Genomic DNA, 16675 nt, shown 5'->3' on the forward strand with positions numbered 1-16675 from the left:
AGATCTGTCAGTGCCAACTATCGCCTCGTTCTCGGCGGAGCCTTTTAGATTTTATCTATCGCGTTGCTTGATTAAGTCGTTTTCTAAAACTGTTCTCGTACTGACCTCCCTACATCCGCCGCGGTAGCTTCTTGTTCTCAAGAAGAAAGGGAGAGAGTGTCGCGAACCTTGGGTCGATTGTTACCGGTCGAATAACCGTTTCTATATTTCTTTCGGATCTCTTTTTCTACTAAACACGTAATAACGAAAGGGCAACGAAAGAAATAAAAATCCGCTCAGTCGATTATACTTTTGTCTCGGATCCGTGTTATTCTTTTTCGTTTGCATTTTATCGTCCCCCATTCGTACGTTGTAGATACATACGTCTTTCGTACTCTGTCCTTCGTTCTTCGTTTACTCATCGTCAATTACGAAAAAGAAAGAAAGAAAGAAGACAAAATAAAATACAGAACGAAAGTAACTATCAAAGTAGAAAATTATATACCAGTCATTGATACTCGTAACACGTTAAGTTTTAATTGGTATAGAAAGAAAAAAATCAATTTGACGGTGTGTGAAAACACGTTTTAACGTGAATCTTTGTTTCGTGATCTATTTTCTTCTTACGTATTTCCTTGCTGTTTACTACCGTTCCGCCTCGCGATACAACCGTGTGTAAGTATAATTACGACACAACTACTATACCCCCTTTATCATGAGATACGAGGGCACTATAGGGACGAAGGAAGGAAATTCTTGGCCTTCCATGATAAACGAAAGAGATGCGATTGAATGCACGCTTCACGGGTCACGGGAACCAAGTATCAAAACGTATGTTAAGTTATTGCTCCTCATGGTCGAACTTAAACACGTGGAGTAATTTATCAATTTGTGAATATGTTACGGAAGTGCTTCGTACTCGCGCGCCGTTAACGTTAAACGGCAATGTTTGCAAATCCCGATGCATGAATGTTGCAGGACATATTCGATTTCCGACCGCATACGATCATTTCATTTTTATAATTAAGATACTTCTGATTACCCGATGTCCTTCCGACTTTATAACATGATGAGACGGTGAGGCGCTTTTTATCGACAATTTCTATCGTTTCATTCATCTGCAGATACATTCGTCTACGATTAATATTACAACGTTGTGGTTATTGGATATTGATTTAACAAGTATATACTTACGTTTGAAGAAATATGTCGCGTGGCTGTAGAACGGTCGAAAATTACATATCGCACTTATAAGTACACGTGATATCATCAACGTATCTCAATTACGATAATAGCAGTCACCCTCGGCGTTCCTCTCTCTTTTCCTTTTTCTGTACCTTCGTCCTTCCCATTCCATTTTTCCATTGCATTATAAATTTACTCATTTACAAATTCCTGCCATAAATCGTAATTATTCTATCTTTAATTCTTATTAAAACTTTACTCGATACGTTTCAATCGTTTTTACCTTATTTGTATCAATTTGTTTCAAACTTTATCGAGAGTGCTTAAATCTATCGAAAGAAATACCGACGCCATTTTAATTATTTTTAATATCTATAAATTATGATATATCCAAGTGGGATACGTAACAACGTCAAAATTCTACGATTTTTCCTTCGAAGATCGTACATTTTGTAGATGCAACTGTAATTTTATGCTTGCAGCAATTAGTTCTCTATATCACGTGTTTGAGATCAATTGCGACGTTGTTCGTATTCAAAATGTGTTTAAACCGAGTTACTGTATTAAAATGAATGAATGAACTCATCGAGAAAAAAAAAAAGAGTAGAATTTGCAGGCAAAATACGGAAGTCGATTTAATTAGCGAGTAAGGAAAGTACATTGGGTTAATAAAATACGGGAAACGTAGATTATCGTGGCATCACGACATAGTCGAGAGTTGAAACTCAATGTCATAGCGAATCGCTCGATTTATGGACGACTAATTGTAAGAGATCTTACATAACCGGTCTTTTAGGAAATAGATAAGAATACATAGTACGATAAAGATATAATAATACGTACACATACAGGGTATTCAATTAAATAGCAAATAAACATTGTGATGATAGAGTCTGACTTAAATCGTATAATACAGTCGTGGAAACTTACGTTGAAACGATAAACGGGGAATGAATAAGTTTCAATATGGGCGATCTAGTAACGTATACAGCGAACTGATTAATACCTAAAATTTAGAGATTTCAAAGTGTGATAAATCAATATCGAGCTCGTGATTTTTACCGAGAAAAATTGTACAATTCGTCGTTTCGTCAAACAACATAAGCACCTATGTTCAATTCTAAATTCAAATAAATTCTGTCCCCGGTATAAACAATATCGTGATTAAACGTTTGTCGATTGATCGATTATATGATAGAAAATCGAATCTCGATAGGAGATTACATCTGAAACGGATTAAGGTATCGATTCTTTGCGCGAAGGTCGATCGAGTGAAATAACGAGATGGTAAAAGGGAGGAAAGTGGTGAGAGAGAGAAAGAGAGAGAGAGAGAGAGAGGCATAGAGAGGGTTCAACCGATAAAAAAGTTTTAAAAAGGTAGCCTCGTCGAGCGAACGAAATATAATTCTATAACCAATCAAACATGCGAATGAATATTTCATTGCGCGTACGAACAATTAGAATAATAGATAAACGTAAATAGATAAAGAGTAAGGCAGAAAAGTAAGAGAGATATGCAAGCAGACAGATAGGAAGGCAGGCAGGTAGGCAGGTAGGCAGGCAGGCAGCTAGACAGACAAGCAAGAAAGCAGAAAAGCAGACAGGTAGATAGGCGAGGAATAACAGATGGTAAGGTAGACGAACAATCAAGGTTTACTTGGGCTGACGATCGATAAATTCGCGCTTGCTCCGTTTACCGTATGTTCCCGGTAAAAGTCCTAAGTGAGTTTAAAGGAGACAAACGTGATGCATGATCGAGATCAGTCGCGATGTAACCATAGCGTGAAACGGCCTCGCACCAGGCCACCAGCCTTACACCACCAGATGCGTGACGACGGTTGATTTTCTTTTTTATCAGAATCGATACAACAGTTTTAAGAACATTAAAAATCAGATTTTTCGAGTCTATGAATCTGGCCGCAATTCGATACACCATCGAGGATTCCCTTACAGAGGTACAGGTATGGTCAAAGCATCGATTCACATCCAAGCATGATATTTATGTAACATCTTTCCAAAATTCATATTTCCTCCTTTGCCGAAACGTATTTAGTTACGTAAACAGCAGGGACGCTAATCGATATCTTATAATCCGCAAACTACACTTTAGAGTTGTTCACCTTCTGTCCCTTTCTCTCTTTCTTTTTCTTCTTTCTCTTTTGACAGCTTTTTCAAGCCAGAAAACAAACATTTAAATATCTTTGTCTTAATTTTTATCCGAAGAAATTACGTTCGAATAGAAATTGTGATCGTCGACTATAAAAGTATTTTACGATTTTGAAATAACCATAATATTCAACTTATTTCACGTAAAATTATAATATACTTGATTATTAGAATCGTTTTAAAGACGATCATATTCTTACGTGATATAACACGAACGAAATGTAGGTTGATTCGATAGAACGAAGTTTAATTTTTTCTTTTTTTATAAAGTGACTGACTAGTGACAAAAGATAAATGAGACAATGAAAAATTATGAGAGATGCAGATTATTAGTGAAAATGGATAGAAAAGAGAAAACAGTGATATCGAAAGTAACGAGTGGCAATAGACAACGTGTCGAATATAACGAATGCACCGATCGAATCATCGATAGTTTGGTACGAGCAAAAGAACAGTTTGCAGAATTCGTAACACCAAATCTGACTTGCTTACGACGCTAAAAGTCGATGTGTTTTAATTTTCGACGTGCCTTACAGTGGTTCCGAGCGAATCAGACTAGAGATATCGTCCCTCGCTGGTTACGTAATTTGCTCGATTCTTGTCCTGAAATACAACTACAACGAGCGAACATTTAGACAAGCGTTATCATTCTGAAAGGAGAATGGCTATATATCCGTGGCAGCGAGTCACACGGGGTCCTCAGTAGAAGATGATAGAGGACCAGGTGCATCAACATCCGGTACGACTACCTCCCGACAAACACGCCCATATCGATGTTACAGGAGCCAAAATTGAAAAGTACGTTCAACGATTAACATTATTTCATTTTAAATCTTAAATCCGATGCGCGGCTCGTACATCCTCGAAACGTACACGATAATAAATAAATTACGCACTAGTTGACAACCATGATCTTGAACGAGGTATCGCTGATAGAATTAAGACGTACGTTTTGCCATATCTGTGACTTGATTACATTTCTTGATTGGAATTTGGTTTACACATTGAGAAAAATATCTGTTTATCTACCGTCGGATATAACTACCTATATATGCTACAATTGCTCACACGTGTATATTATGAATATATGCATTTTATATCAACTTTCTGTTGACAGTGATCAATGTAAGGAACCTTTGCTTTCCGAGAAGCAAACTACCCACAGGGTAACGCCAGTTCGTGCTCGTTCGCGCACTATCTCAGAATCAACAGTCGGAAACACGATCATGGGCACTACTTCTGCCACAGGCACGAGTATGGTTGCGGTGACGGCTATGGGAACGGGCACGAATGCGAATGCATGGATGGACACCGTTGTCGGGGTGAATACTACCACCGATCCTACCGACAAATCCATCGAGGAAGATTGCGCCGAGGTACCCATGTTCGACGAGGGAACCACCGATAGCGGCCGCCTCCCCGACGTCGTCGCTGAGAGTAAAATCTATGGCGTAAACGGGGATGAACCCCTCGAATCGTACCTAGCGATCACTATTCAAGTTTTTATACCGTTTCTTATTGCCGGCCTTGGCATGGTTGGAGCTGGATTAGTCCTAGATTTGGTTCAAGTATGAAAACATTTCTTCCCTCGTCTTCCTCTATCTCTTCCATCTAAATCGAATTAATACCATACAGTTTCCGAACTGACATCCTTTTTATACGTCGCTGCTTTCCACAGCATTGGGTCGTGTTTGAGAAAGTGAGCGAACTTATCATTCTGGTACCAGCACTGTTGGGTTTGAAAGGAAATTTGGAAATGACTCTCGCATCTCGTCTTTCCACTCAAGCGAATCTCGGACACATGGACGCGCCGAAAGAACAGTGGCACATGATCGTTGGAAATCTCGTCTTGATTCAAGTGAGTCGGATTCACATTCTATTTTTAATCTTTCCTTGTTTTTTATCCGCAAATATTGTCTCGAGTGCATTCTCCTCTTCTCTTTATCTCTATTCTCTCTTCCACTTACCTATCGCTTTTTGCGATCGTTCTACATCATTGTCGATTTTTCTATTCGCGTTGTCTCTTACTTTATTGCATCTTGTCGTCTCCCTTATCTCGTTTTTTTTTTTTTTTTCTTTCGTGCTCGTTAATTCCACGACTTTTTCCACAAACTCTACCAATTGTCAACACATCTTACGATATTTACCGTTATTGGCCACAAAAATTATTCCATGTCAGATACCTGAACTGACAAGACGTACAACTCGCAGATGCCTTATCATTGGCGCCACAATTTTATTTGATTATACGTTGATCGCGTCAACGGTAAACGACCTTCAAGTGTAAACGTCACGTTACTTGCGCTCTTTCACCTGATCGTACGATCATTTACCGCAAAATGCATACGTTTTAATTTGCAATGTTCATTTTTTATTAATACATTAACCAGGACATCCCTTATCTTAGGAACACTCGCGGTTCACTGGAAGAACATTAAAAATATCTACGTTGTTCAGTTCTCTACTCAGTTGTACAGTTCTCTAATCATTTATCGGACTTATCTTGATAGTTTGAAACGTTGCTACGCTAAGATGCGCGCAACGGGTCTCTGTTCGAAGACCACAAGGGAAGAATATGACAAGTTACGTTTTTATAGAGGATTCGTTTCCAAATTCGCTGTGCCGTCGCTCGACCTTACACTGCCAAACCATTTTGTTCTTTGGTTTTCGGACTGAATACGTTTTAAGACATTTTAAGAATATTTATGGATTTTCTGTAAAATTTCAAGACTCATCGTCTATTTTGATGCTGCCAGATTCCCCTTTTCAAGCGACATCAAGCTCAGAAAGTTGATAAAAATGGATTCATCGTGTTCTTCCCGTGTAATTTTCACTTTTATTTGTCCCCGTTCCACTGGTCAACAGTTTTTCAGTAATGTATCTTATACGATCGTTATTTCTGCCGTTTGGCGTGATATTTGTGTAAAGAAGATCAGTTCGTGTTGGCAGTGCCAGGCGATAGTGGTTGGATTTCTGGGCTCTGTGGTGGCGATCGTAATGGGAGCATTCCGAAACGGTACCATCTCGTTGGATCATGCGTACCTATTATGTGCAAGCAGCTTAGTTACCGCCTCTCTGGCATCCTTCGTCCTTGGATTGATCACCGCAGGTGTGATTGTTTTCTCCCGTCATTGTCACATAAATCCGGACAACGTTGCGACACCGATCGCCGCCAGTCTCGGTGACATCACTTCCTTAGCCCTGCTCTCTTGGATATCCACGATTCTCTACGAATCGATAAATAAACAAGATTGGGTCGCGCCTCTGGTGATCGCTTGTTACATCCTTGTCACGCCGCTCTGGGTATGGATCGCCAAGAGAAACAAGTACACCAACGATGTCCTTTACTTCGGATGGACTCCTGTAATGATCGCTATGTTGATCAGCAGGTGAGTATCGATATTCCGTTTCGTTACAATTATTACGAGTGCCAAGAACGACTCAGGAAAGTAAACAGAAAAAGAAGGCACGAACTAACTATTAAAGTGAACACGAACGACCGCTGTTGTTGACCAAGCAGTTGCGGTGGTCTAATACTCGAATTCATGGTGTCGCGATTCGAAAACCTGACCGTTTTCCAACCGGTGATCAACGGTGTCGGTGGAAATTTGGTAGCTGTGCAAGCAAGCAGGATATCGACGGCCCTTCATAAGCAAGCCGAACTGGGAACGCTTCTAATTCCACCGGGTCACACACATCCTGTTATCTTCATTACACCTATCGCTAACTTTTTTGGCAAAGGTAATTAAGCGATATTAACGAAACTCACGAGTCGACCACGAGTATCAAGACGCTTGTCGATATTTAATACAAATTGATTGCCATTTACCGCTTTTATCTTCTTCTTATTATATTATGAATCTGTTATTTCATTGTCATCGTACGGCAAATCGGAAACCATGGTAATGCGAATCAAGATATTGGAAATTTGCATTTCCTTTAGTTTCATAATTAATCAAGTTATACCTTTGAAAAGGTTTGCGAAAAAATATCAGCCTTTAATAAAATAGTAAAGCGAAACATGGTAAAATTTCCCGGTAAACGTAACACGTGGTTTTGTCCTAATGCTCATTGTCGACGGTGTATATGCATCTGTCTCCGCTTAATATCAACCTAAAGGTGAATTAATTACTTCCTCTTTCTTTGATTCTCAGGTATGCACGCGAGAACAACAAGAGTCCTAATGGCGATGGTTATACCAGGTCACATCATTTTCATTTACCTGATCAATTATATGAAGGACGGCAACACTTCGTTAACACCACTCTTCGTTTTTGTTTACTTGTGCGCCTCCACGCTGCAGGTTGCTGCTCTCCTGTACATTGCTTACATAATGATACATTGGATGTGGAAGCGAAAAATCGATCCCGATAATTCAGCAATTCCGTACTTGACGGCCATGGGGGACCTATTAGGCATCAGTTTATTGGCAATCGCTTTTCAATTCCTCTATCTCGTTGGAGATCAAGATTCTGATCAAACGATCGCTCCATAAAAATTGCATTCTAATAGACTGCAAAGATTTCCTCGATTATTTCCTGCGAGGCGACGATAGTTATCGATGCGTCGTACAAAATATCCTCCCTCGAAAAATCATTGACATCGTCTTCGTCATCGGCATCACCATTGTCGTCGTCGTCGTCGTCGTCGTCGTCGTCGTCGTCGTCGTCGTCGTCGTCGTCGTCGTCGCTGTTATCTTCATTATCATCATCAACGTTATCATCATCGTCGTCATCATCATCATCGTCATCGTCATCGTCATAGTTGCCGTCGTCGTCGTCGTCGTCGTCGTCGTCGTCGCCATAGTTTCCGTGGTTATTATCGTCGTTACATATTCTATGTTCTTTTCCTTGTATAAGGAAAATTACAAGTTAGTTACTCGCTTTGTTAGTACGCCATGTGGAAAGGTAATACTTTTTTTGCACGAAAGAAAGCAATACATCGAAAAAATGTATATGTAACTGAATGAAGGCCAATGCCTAATAAGGCTGTGCTTTTGCGGAGGTACATATATTGTATAGTAATATAGAGCATACCTTGTTGCCCGAAATATTTTCGTTTGAATCAAACCGAATTCTCGTGCAGTTGACTCGATTCAACTTAGTTCGATTCGGTTTGATTCACTACTTAGTCTCGTACCACAATGATTCCGCGATATTGTTTTCCTTGTTCATCTAGTCGTGAAGAAAATTAATTTTATCATAATTGGACTATGTATGTACACGAGGTCTTATGATAGTCTTTAGCTATAAATAATTTTAGACCGATGGGCAATCCGCGTTTTCGCGAAGATTATGATCAGAGATAAGTAAAGGAAGAAAAAGGCATCCCAGAATCCGGATATGAAACAATTTAAGAAAAAAAAATATTCGAGATATTATTTCAGCTTGGATACTACACTGAATTTTGTTTTTAGTTGATCAGTCGTTAAGTCGCATATGTTACGAACTGAACGAAATCCGCATACCTAATATTTTGTAACATCGATACAATGTGTACGTGTCTTCAAATAGTTGCCTTCGTATACGATGGGAATTAAGTAGGTAATTTAAATATCGAGTAATGTCCACACGAACTATTTTTGAACGCTTTGAATAACTTGTTAACGAAGTTAAGGGGGCGGGACACTGAACGACCCTCCTTGTAATAACTATTAGCGCATTCTCGATCACTCAATAAAATCAGTCGCAGTGCGGCATTGTAGAAGTTCATATTTCGCTATGATAGTTACACATCTGCTATAGTCCATAATTTTGCGAGTCTTCCACCGAAGCTAGACGATTATCGACACTGCAAAATGTATTTTCTCTATGTACACAGATTATATTGAATATGTACCTCGAAACGAGTCAGGTTTCATCATAGATCGTTTTTTTTAGAAGTGCCGCCGATAGATACACGCGCATGTTGAAATGCAAACGATACAAGCATATACTTTGTCTCTTTTTTGTCTTAACACGCGTACACGAGCGTAGCATATGCCTAAAATTTGAAAAACATTGTAAAAACCAGTAGAAAAACCACACCAAAGATTAGGCTATAAATATATCTTGACAATAATGTTTGTTTCAAGGAGGCAGATAGACTATTTTTTACCCAACACGAGCAAAAGGTGTAAAGTAAAACTCTTCCTTTTACAAATATAGATACAGATTTCATGAGAACGATAAACGTTCCGTTCTAGGAAAACTCGAAGGAAGATACTTCATTATTTAACCGATATCTTTTAAGTGAATTTAATTTTTTTTCCAAACAGATATGTATATATTTACATACGTGCCAACAATAATGATACGAATGATGAAATATTTTCCTTCGAGTCTCTCCTAACATTCGAACGAAAAGAAAACAAAATTTGAACAGAGGAAAAGCGAGGAAGAGAAAGAGAGAAGAGAGAGGCAAAACTAAATTTGGACGCACATAAATTTCAAGAGGATGAAAAGGGAATGATAATTATTTTTTAATACGGTGCTACTGAAAAGAAAGTAGATTTACGACGGCAAAACGCATGCGAGCTGCTACGAACTATAGACGTAAATGACGAAACGAGCTCGCTTATTCACGTCATGGTACCTGTTCTTCGTCAAAGTATACGCATTCTAAAATGTCATAGTTCGATCGAACGAGTCAAGTAAGAGGAGTCGTTAACCATTTTTTAATGGTGAGATTAAAATCGAGATGCCATGCTGGTACAAAGCGATTGAACGCACATTTGAATGGAACATTGATAGTAGTTTTATATAATAAAATTAAATGAAAAAAAAAAAAAAAATCTAATGTGCTTCTTTACATTATCGTTTAAATTATTTTTTTACCTATCCTAGTTTTTCTACTCCACTTATTAAAATATTAAAACATTATTGAAGGGTAAAAGAAATTGAAAACCTCAACGCATACAAAATATCGAAGTTACTTTATTGCAAGTTTCTTAATTTCCAAAAATAAGTTTATATCGTGTATAATTTCGAAAACAACTAAAGAGACAGATGCAACGCAGGTACCACTTCAAAGTACAATGAAAACGTAATTATTTACAAAGCCCATTACCCTGATCCAGCTGGTTTCAATGACCTTGCGATATGTCGTCGAGGTCAATATGTTGTGTAACATCGTCTATACATACAGGCGCCGCTCAGCATCAGCCTTCAAAATGTTAGCAAAAGTACTTTCAATATCTCATTACGTCTTTTATTTTACATGTTTTCTAAGGACTTGACTGAGTCTGGATTAAGTTTGATTTAGGTAGTAAATAAAAGACATGATCATAATTTCTTATGAAATTATTATTACCATTAATATGGAAGGTATTTATGTAGAATACATACTTCACTGATATGACCTTAATATATATTATTAAGCTCAATGACCGAGTAATTCCAGACAACTGTCACTAGATTTTAGATTCGATGATACTATATTGATTGGATATATACATATTTTTTGAACGCGCCATTATTGCAAATGCGGCTGATTTTGAAAAAAAATAGAAACAATGCTGCACCGAAACAGGTGCGAAAAAGCATGCGTTTAGATAATTCAATATACATATAATGACATCGATTTGTCAGCGATGTATATATGGTATGTTTATGTTAAGTATCAATGTCTCACTAACACTTATTATTTCCCCTGCGGTCGCTTGAATTCCCGAAATACTTACTCATTGTCAGATGAGAAACCAAACGTGATTCCGGATTGCAACTACTTTTACGCGCAGTATTGTACTTATCTATGTACCTCCACTTTTATATCTGACACTAAAGCCTACTGACAGTTACACGTGGATAGAGTAAAACTACTCGACGCGTTGGCTTGGTAACATATGTCAAGGCCATTCAAATCGGTAGCGGTCAATTGCTTTGTAAATAATTACCGTAGAATTTTATAAAAGTATGAATTGCGCGTAATCAAAAGAACAAACGTGTATCTACCATAATTAGAATAACGAATGAAATTCTAAGATGAGCGGTGATTATATAATAATCGATTCTAGAATTAACCGGGCACATGTATATCACATATTTATACATGAAAAACTATAATACAACGCATACGATAATTTAAAAAAAAAATTATCATCGTTTCATATACCACAAAACCATAAGCTGTACACGATTCAATCTGACAAAGTGTTTGTAGATTCGCTTATTGTAATTTTGCTTCTTCCTTTGCTTTCCAAAGAATTAACTCCATACAAGCGACAGCATCTTCTTTGCTGTCGTGTCCACCAACTGTAATATGAAACAAAAGATTAGTGAATTGTTTTTACTTCGTCACAAACCTTAATGTGCAAATAAATCACGAAATAAAATATCGTTATTGAACTATGCCGCGAATGAAAAAAACAGAAAAGTATATGATTCTAAATTAACCGTCGTTTTGAATGATCTTCCTTAAATATTCGGAACAAAGATTCTTCAATGCTCTCTTTTGTGGATAGCCATTTTTGTGTGGAAACATCACGCTTGTATCAACGACAGTATCGTGCAAAAGCCTTAAAGCTTTGAAATCGCTTTCTAAACTATGACCCACTAATATAGTTTTATCTGAAAACATTGTCAACAACGTTGCTTGGACATCTAATAACGTTGTTGTCACGTCTTTCATATTTTCCTCCGTAATCCCAGAAAACCTGCGTACACCATTTTAATATTGATTTGATTATTTATAAACATTGTATGAAAAATTAATTTTCTTTTTATTTTACGCATTACCTTTTTTCAAAGAAAAAGGAGAAAGAAACAGGAAAAAATGAAGGAAGAAATATTAAAATATTTTTTACCTTGTATTATAATCGATTATAGGATTTTGGGGATTCACTAACGTCTCATATACTACACTGCAATCATCATCAATGACTGTTATCCTGGTTAGTTCCAATCCTTGAGTTGTATAACACATTTCACAATCGAGTGCATATACCCCTTGTTCCTCTGCCGGCGTATCTTAAAAATAATAACGATAAGAACAAATAATAGAACAAATATAAACTAGAGTTGGAAATAGAGATAAATAAACATTTACAAATTACCTTTTGGTAAAGTTCTCACGTAACCACGAAGGTTTTCGTAGTCTGTATAATCCCAAACGTGCGTCTTCGCGTCACAACAACCAGTTGCAGAACCATATTGTTGACAGCAACTGTATTTGCTTTCACCTCTGATTGTGAACTTTCTGCCCCAATGATATATACAATTCTGTGATCGCGAAGCAAATCCTCGTTTATCAATCATATAGGTTTGACCACACCGACTACAAACTCTTTCGTTAGGCACTTTTGACAGAACACTTTGATTTCGTGTGTTAGTTACATAGACTTTGGCACGACCCTGCAATTGATAGAAATTGAGCGATATTTTCACGAATATTTTACTATATTTCTCAAAAGCTTTTTTCACTCGGTTTACCTTCTGACCATCTGGATGTGAACGAGGAAACCCGTTATCTTGAAGTTGTTGCTCCGTCATTATCCATTTTTTTATCATACCATATAAAGCTGCTCCTTTAAATTTTGTAACGGATCTTTTTGTTTTAAGAACACTCCACGAACCTTTAACTTTCCCAGCCAGCACTGTTTCATGAGAAACTGTACTACTACCTGGAATTACTATTGCATTATTATCCACAGATGAATTTTGATCAGCCTCCTTTCTCAATCTATGCGTAGCAAGCATGCAGGAATTTTTGTAAACAGCTAGTGCTTTGCATCTTTCGTGACAAGCGTATTCTTCTTTAACCGCACGTTGTGCTGCGTCCTCGGCACTTGTGTAAATTAATACACATACGTCATGCATCATATTCACATAATACTGACGAACGTTTAAAGGAAATTTCTGCGTAGTTACTTGTAATGGTTCAGGACGAATTAGCTGAGGAACCTGAAACACAACCAAGACATTATACAGCTCTGTACGTTTATAATTAATTAAAAAACAAAGAGTACAGACCATTTGTGGAACATGAGCAATGCGTACACCACTCTTCGCCGTTTGTGCAGCTGTTTTATAATTATCTGCGGCTTTCGGCTCCACTGTCTTTCCTACATTTTCTGTTACCTTTCTTTTTTCTAGTGCTAAGGATTTAGCATACGGTACGTGTGCAATCCTGACACGACCTGTCGAATATGTAATTAATTATTAACAGTTTCTATTTATACTTTAAAATATCTTCATGTAAATACTTTCATTAAAAAATAGTTATTTACCATTCCCATTTAACTTCAATTCGCTGTTACTCGCTGTACCTATCGCTTCGGAACAATTACGACGTACATCCTTGGGAGCACTACTACTTGCAGAAATTGTTTTTTCTGCTACAGCATCGCGCATCAGACGCCACCTTTCATACATTTTCTGTTGTGGATTTACAAATTTTCTCGCCTGTTGATTAACTCCAATTTGCCTGATAACAGATCCAGCTGCTGAAGGATGTGCTACTCTTTTCTTGCCAATGTCTTCTATCTGTTCCTTTTCTTTTTCGAGCAATGCAGATGATCTGACTTCCAATGGTTCTGCTACTCTTGATCGTTCTGGTACTTGGTATTCCTTGTAACAACATTTCAAATAAAAATAAGTATACACAAATTAATACGTTTTGTATTGCAATTTTTAAGTCCCCAGAATTTTAACAAGATAAATTTATTACACATACCTGAAATATCTTTAAACACTCTTCTTGTACGTCATGGTCTGAATCAGACATGCTAAAACTTACATCAATATCATTACCAATGATACTACTACGATGATCATCATTCTCTTCGTCATTGTCATTCATGGAATTCAAACGAACGCTTTCTAAAGAATTTCCGAATCTCTCGGATAAATTTTTTTTTTCCTTACTCTCCACATATTTTTCGTTTATTGTATCATCCAACCTACGATGTGTTTTCAAATGTTTGCTACTTCTATCACTTTTATTCTTAGTGTGCTCTTTCGAAGAACTCTTGGAATGCCCATGACGTTTCCCAGACCTATGATTGTCCTTTCTATCGCTCTTAGATTTGTGTTTACTCTCATCTTTATCTTGGTCCTTGTCCTTTTCCTGATGTTTGTATTTACTCCTATCCTTATCATGATTTTTCTCTTTTGATTCTTTGCTTTTATATTTCAAATGATTTTTATTTTTACTTTTACTATGCGAACTGGAATGCGACCTTTTACTTGATTCATGCTTCTCTTTATACCTTTTATGAGATGTACTGTGATCTCTTTGATTTTTGTCTTTATTCTTATCCTTGCTTTTATATTCCTTTACATTTTTATCTGTACTTTTATTCAAATCTACTTCTGGTACATTTCCTTTTTCACATTGTGAGGATTTAGAACTCTCATCACTAGGGAACGTTTCTTGTTTCAGAGTATTGCTATATATCAATACTTTTTCATTATGATTTTCTTTGTTAATAGTTCTGTCAGAGCTATCTATTATCTTTGGAAAATACGTATCCTGTAAATTGTTCACATAGTCAGGTTTTTTTATATCAGAATAAGATTCATTTTGTTCTAAAGTCTTAAAATCAATGTGTGCAGTATTATTTTTATTTGTGTCATCATGATCGTCAGTGTTATCGTGATCATTACTATCTTCTTCTTCATCGTCAGAAAATTTTGGTTCGATATCTATAGGAGAATCTGGAGATATTTTATTAAACTGTACATCAGAAGTTGATTTAGAGCATGTGAGTACTTCATCCATCATATTGAGATCTGTTTCAATATGATCTAGCGCAGATTCATTTAATCCATCATCCGTTTTTAGTCGAGTTTTCACTTTTTTTGGGACATATTCTTCTCTTTTCTTTTTACTCTTTGGATAATAGGTCTCCCTGAGTTTAAGTAAATATTCATTTGGACTACCATCCTTACATGAATTTAGTGAAGCTGACTCTGATTTGCATGTAGGTATATAACTCTGCATAGTATCCCGAGCTTCAGGTATGGCTATCACAGTAGGTTTGTATTTAATTTCAACACTTTGAGATTCTGCAGATCCATTGCCCATATTTAACCAAGGTTTAATTTCATCCGGAGAAGATTTACGTTTCACAGCTACTGTATTTTTCCTAGTTGGCATATAAGATACTATTGGTATGTGACGTTTCTTTAGTTCTGCAATTGGTGTTGGATTATAAACGCATGGTTGCATATTAACTGGTGCTGGTGTATTCGTTCTTTCTTCCACCATAGTGGCCTTAACATTGTTTACTGTACCAGATGATCCAGTGGTTAATGTTGGTTTTAATTCTTCAACTACCTGAGAAACAACATTCTGACAAGACAATTTATTATCTACATCTGTGACACTTCGATTAGCTAGGACTTTTTTAACAGCTTCTGTTACTAATTGTTGTAAAATGCCTGAATCAGATGTTACCATTGTTGCAGCTTTAGAGTCTTCAGCTTGACCCACGGAATGGTTTTCCACTGTCTCTGTAGCCTCCGTGGTAACTCCAACATCTTCTAAAACAATATATAAACTTATATTTTTTACATAAATTGTTTATGCTAGAAAACTGTGAGATAAAACCGAAATAAATTTCTCGGTCAATATAAAATATCACGCGTAATATATTTATGATAAAGGAAAAGCTGAACAATAAAAGAACTCACCCCGTTTCGAATGCTTGAAATGACAGTAAGGTCTATCGCACGCTCCATTTTCATAAAATGGACAGTTTATAGCTTTAAAGTAACCAGTCGAAGGCAACATAACTATTTCATTAAAGTTTATACTTTCGATCGCTCATTCTTTGATCAAATGGTATCGTATAAAGTCATATTAGAACATTGGCTTTTAAACAAAACCAACCTTTGTAAACTTGCTTTATATATCAAACATTATTCTTCTTTACATTTAATTAATAGACATGTGTGATTATTATAAATCAAAAGATTTATGAATTTTTATTAGACACATCAAAAACACGAAACTCAAAGCGAAGCGAACAAAGGTTATGTACAACTGAGTAGTACATTTCCCCATTTGCAATTTGTTTGAAAGTATTCAATCCCTTCCTCCCCCACAACTACCCTAACGACATCTTTCTGTTTCCTCCATCTACTCTTCCTCAATTTCGTATCTTGTTTCAAATCTGCAATCTAATTGCAGAAATTTTGAAATTATTTCATATATATAATTTATAAAGAATTGTATATAATACCATTTATAAAAAGATGTTGAATGTGAAAATTTTTAATTTATTTTGATATTATTGTAGAATTTAAAATCAATCTTAATTTCACATATTTCTTATATGTACACATAAGTATGTATATTATATTTACTATAATGACGGTAAAACAGTTCTATTATTATAACAATGGTTGTAAATATATAACAAGTG

General features: G+C 36.6%; 2 protein-coding genes across 9 annotated transcripts; one reads left to right on the top strand and one right to left on the bottom strand.

The window, feature by feature from the left end:
* The first annotated feature begins 7 nt into the window (after positions 1–7).
* Positions 8–9406, top strand: LOC139989308 (solute carrier family 41 member 1). Of its 5 annotated transcripts, none has more exons than XM_072007549.1 (8): positions 8–456; positions 3023–3125; positions 3988–4128; positions 4448–4898; positions 5009–5188; positions 6280–6719; positions 6851–7071; positions 7485–9406. In XM_072007549.1, exons 3-8 carry the CDS (start codon positions 4040–4042, stop codon positions 7823–7825), a joined length of 1722 nt encoding a protein of 573 aa, XP_071863650.1. In that variant the 5' UTR covers positions 8–456; positions 3023–3125; positions 3988–4039; the 3' UTR covers positions 7826–9406. The 5 variants fall into 5 exon arrangements, with proteins under 5 accessions (XP_071863650.1, XP_071863652.1, XP_071863654.1 ...); XM_072007551.1 differs by lacking the exon at positions 8–456 and adding an exon at positions 484–654; XM_072007553.1 differs by lacking the exon at positions 8–456 and adding an exon at positions 670–810.
* Positions 9407–11217: 1811 nt separating this feature from the next.
* LOC139989295 (uncharacterized) lies at positions 11218–16374 on the bottom strand. Of its 4 annotated transcripts, XM_072007518.1 has the most exons (10): positions 15942–16360; positions 15706–15791; positions 13981–15600; positions 13535–13874; positions 13278–13444; positions 12738–13208; positions 12362–12659; positions 12113–12275; positions 11703–11962; positions 11218–11561 (listed from the first exon to the last, which is right to left on the bottom strand). In XM_072007518.1, the coding sequence occupies exons 1-10, from the start codon at positions 16039–16041 to the stop codon at positions 11476–11478; spliced, it is 3591 nt and encodes a 1196-aa protein (XP_071863619.1). In that variant the 5' UTR covers positions 16042–16360; the 3' UTR covers positions 11218–11475. The 4 variants fall into 4 exon arrangements, with proteins under 4 accessions (XP_071863619.1, XP_071863618.1, XP_071863617.1 ...); XM_072007517.1 differs by having other exon boundaries at positions 13981–15788; positions 15942–16361; XM_072007516.1 differs by having other exon boundaries at positions 13981–15791.
* Between the last annotated feature and the right edge of the window lie 301 nt (positions 16375–16675).

This window comes from Bombus fervidus, chromosome 7, assembly GCF_041682495.2.
Source record: "Bombus fervidus isolate BK054 chromosome 7, iyBomFerv1, whole genome shotgun sequence".
Classification (NCBI taxonomy): domain Eukaryota; kingdom Metazoa; phylum Arthropoda; class Insecta; order Hymenoptera; family Apidae; genus Bombus; species Bombus fervidus.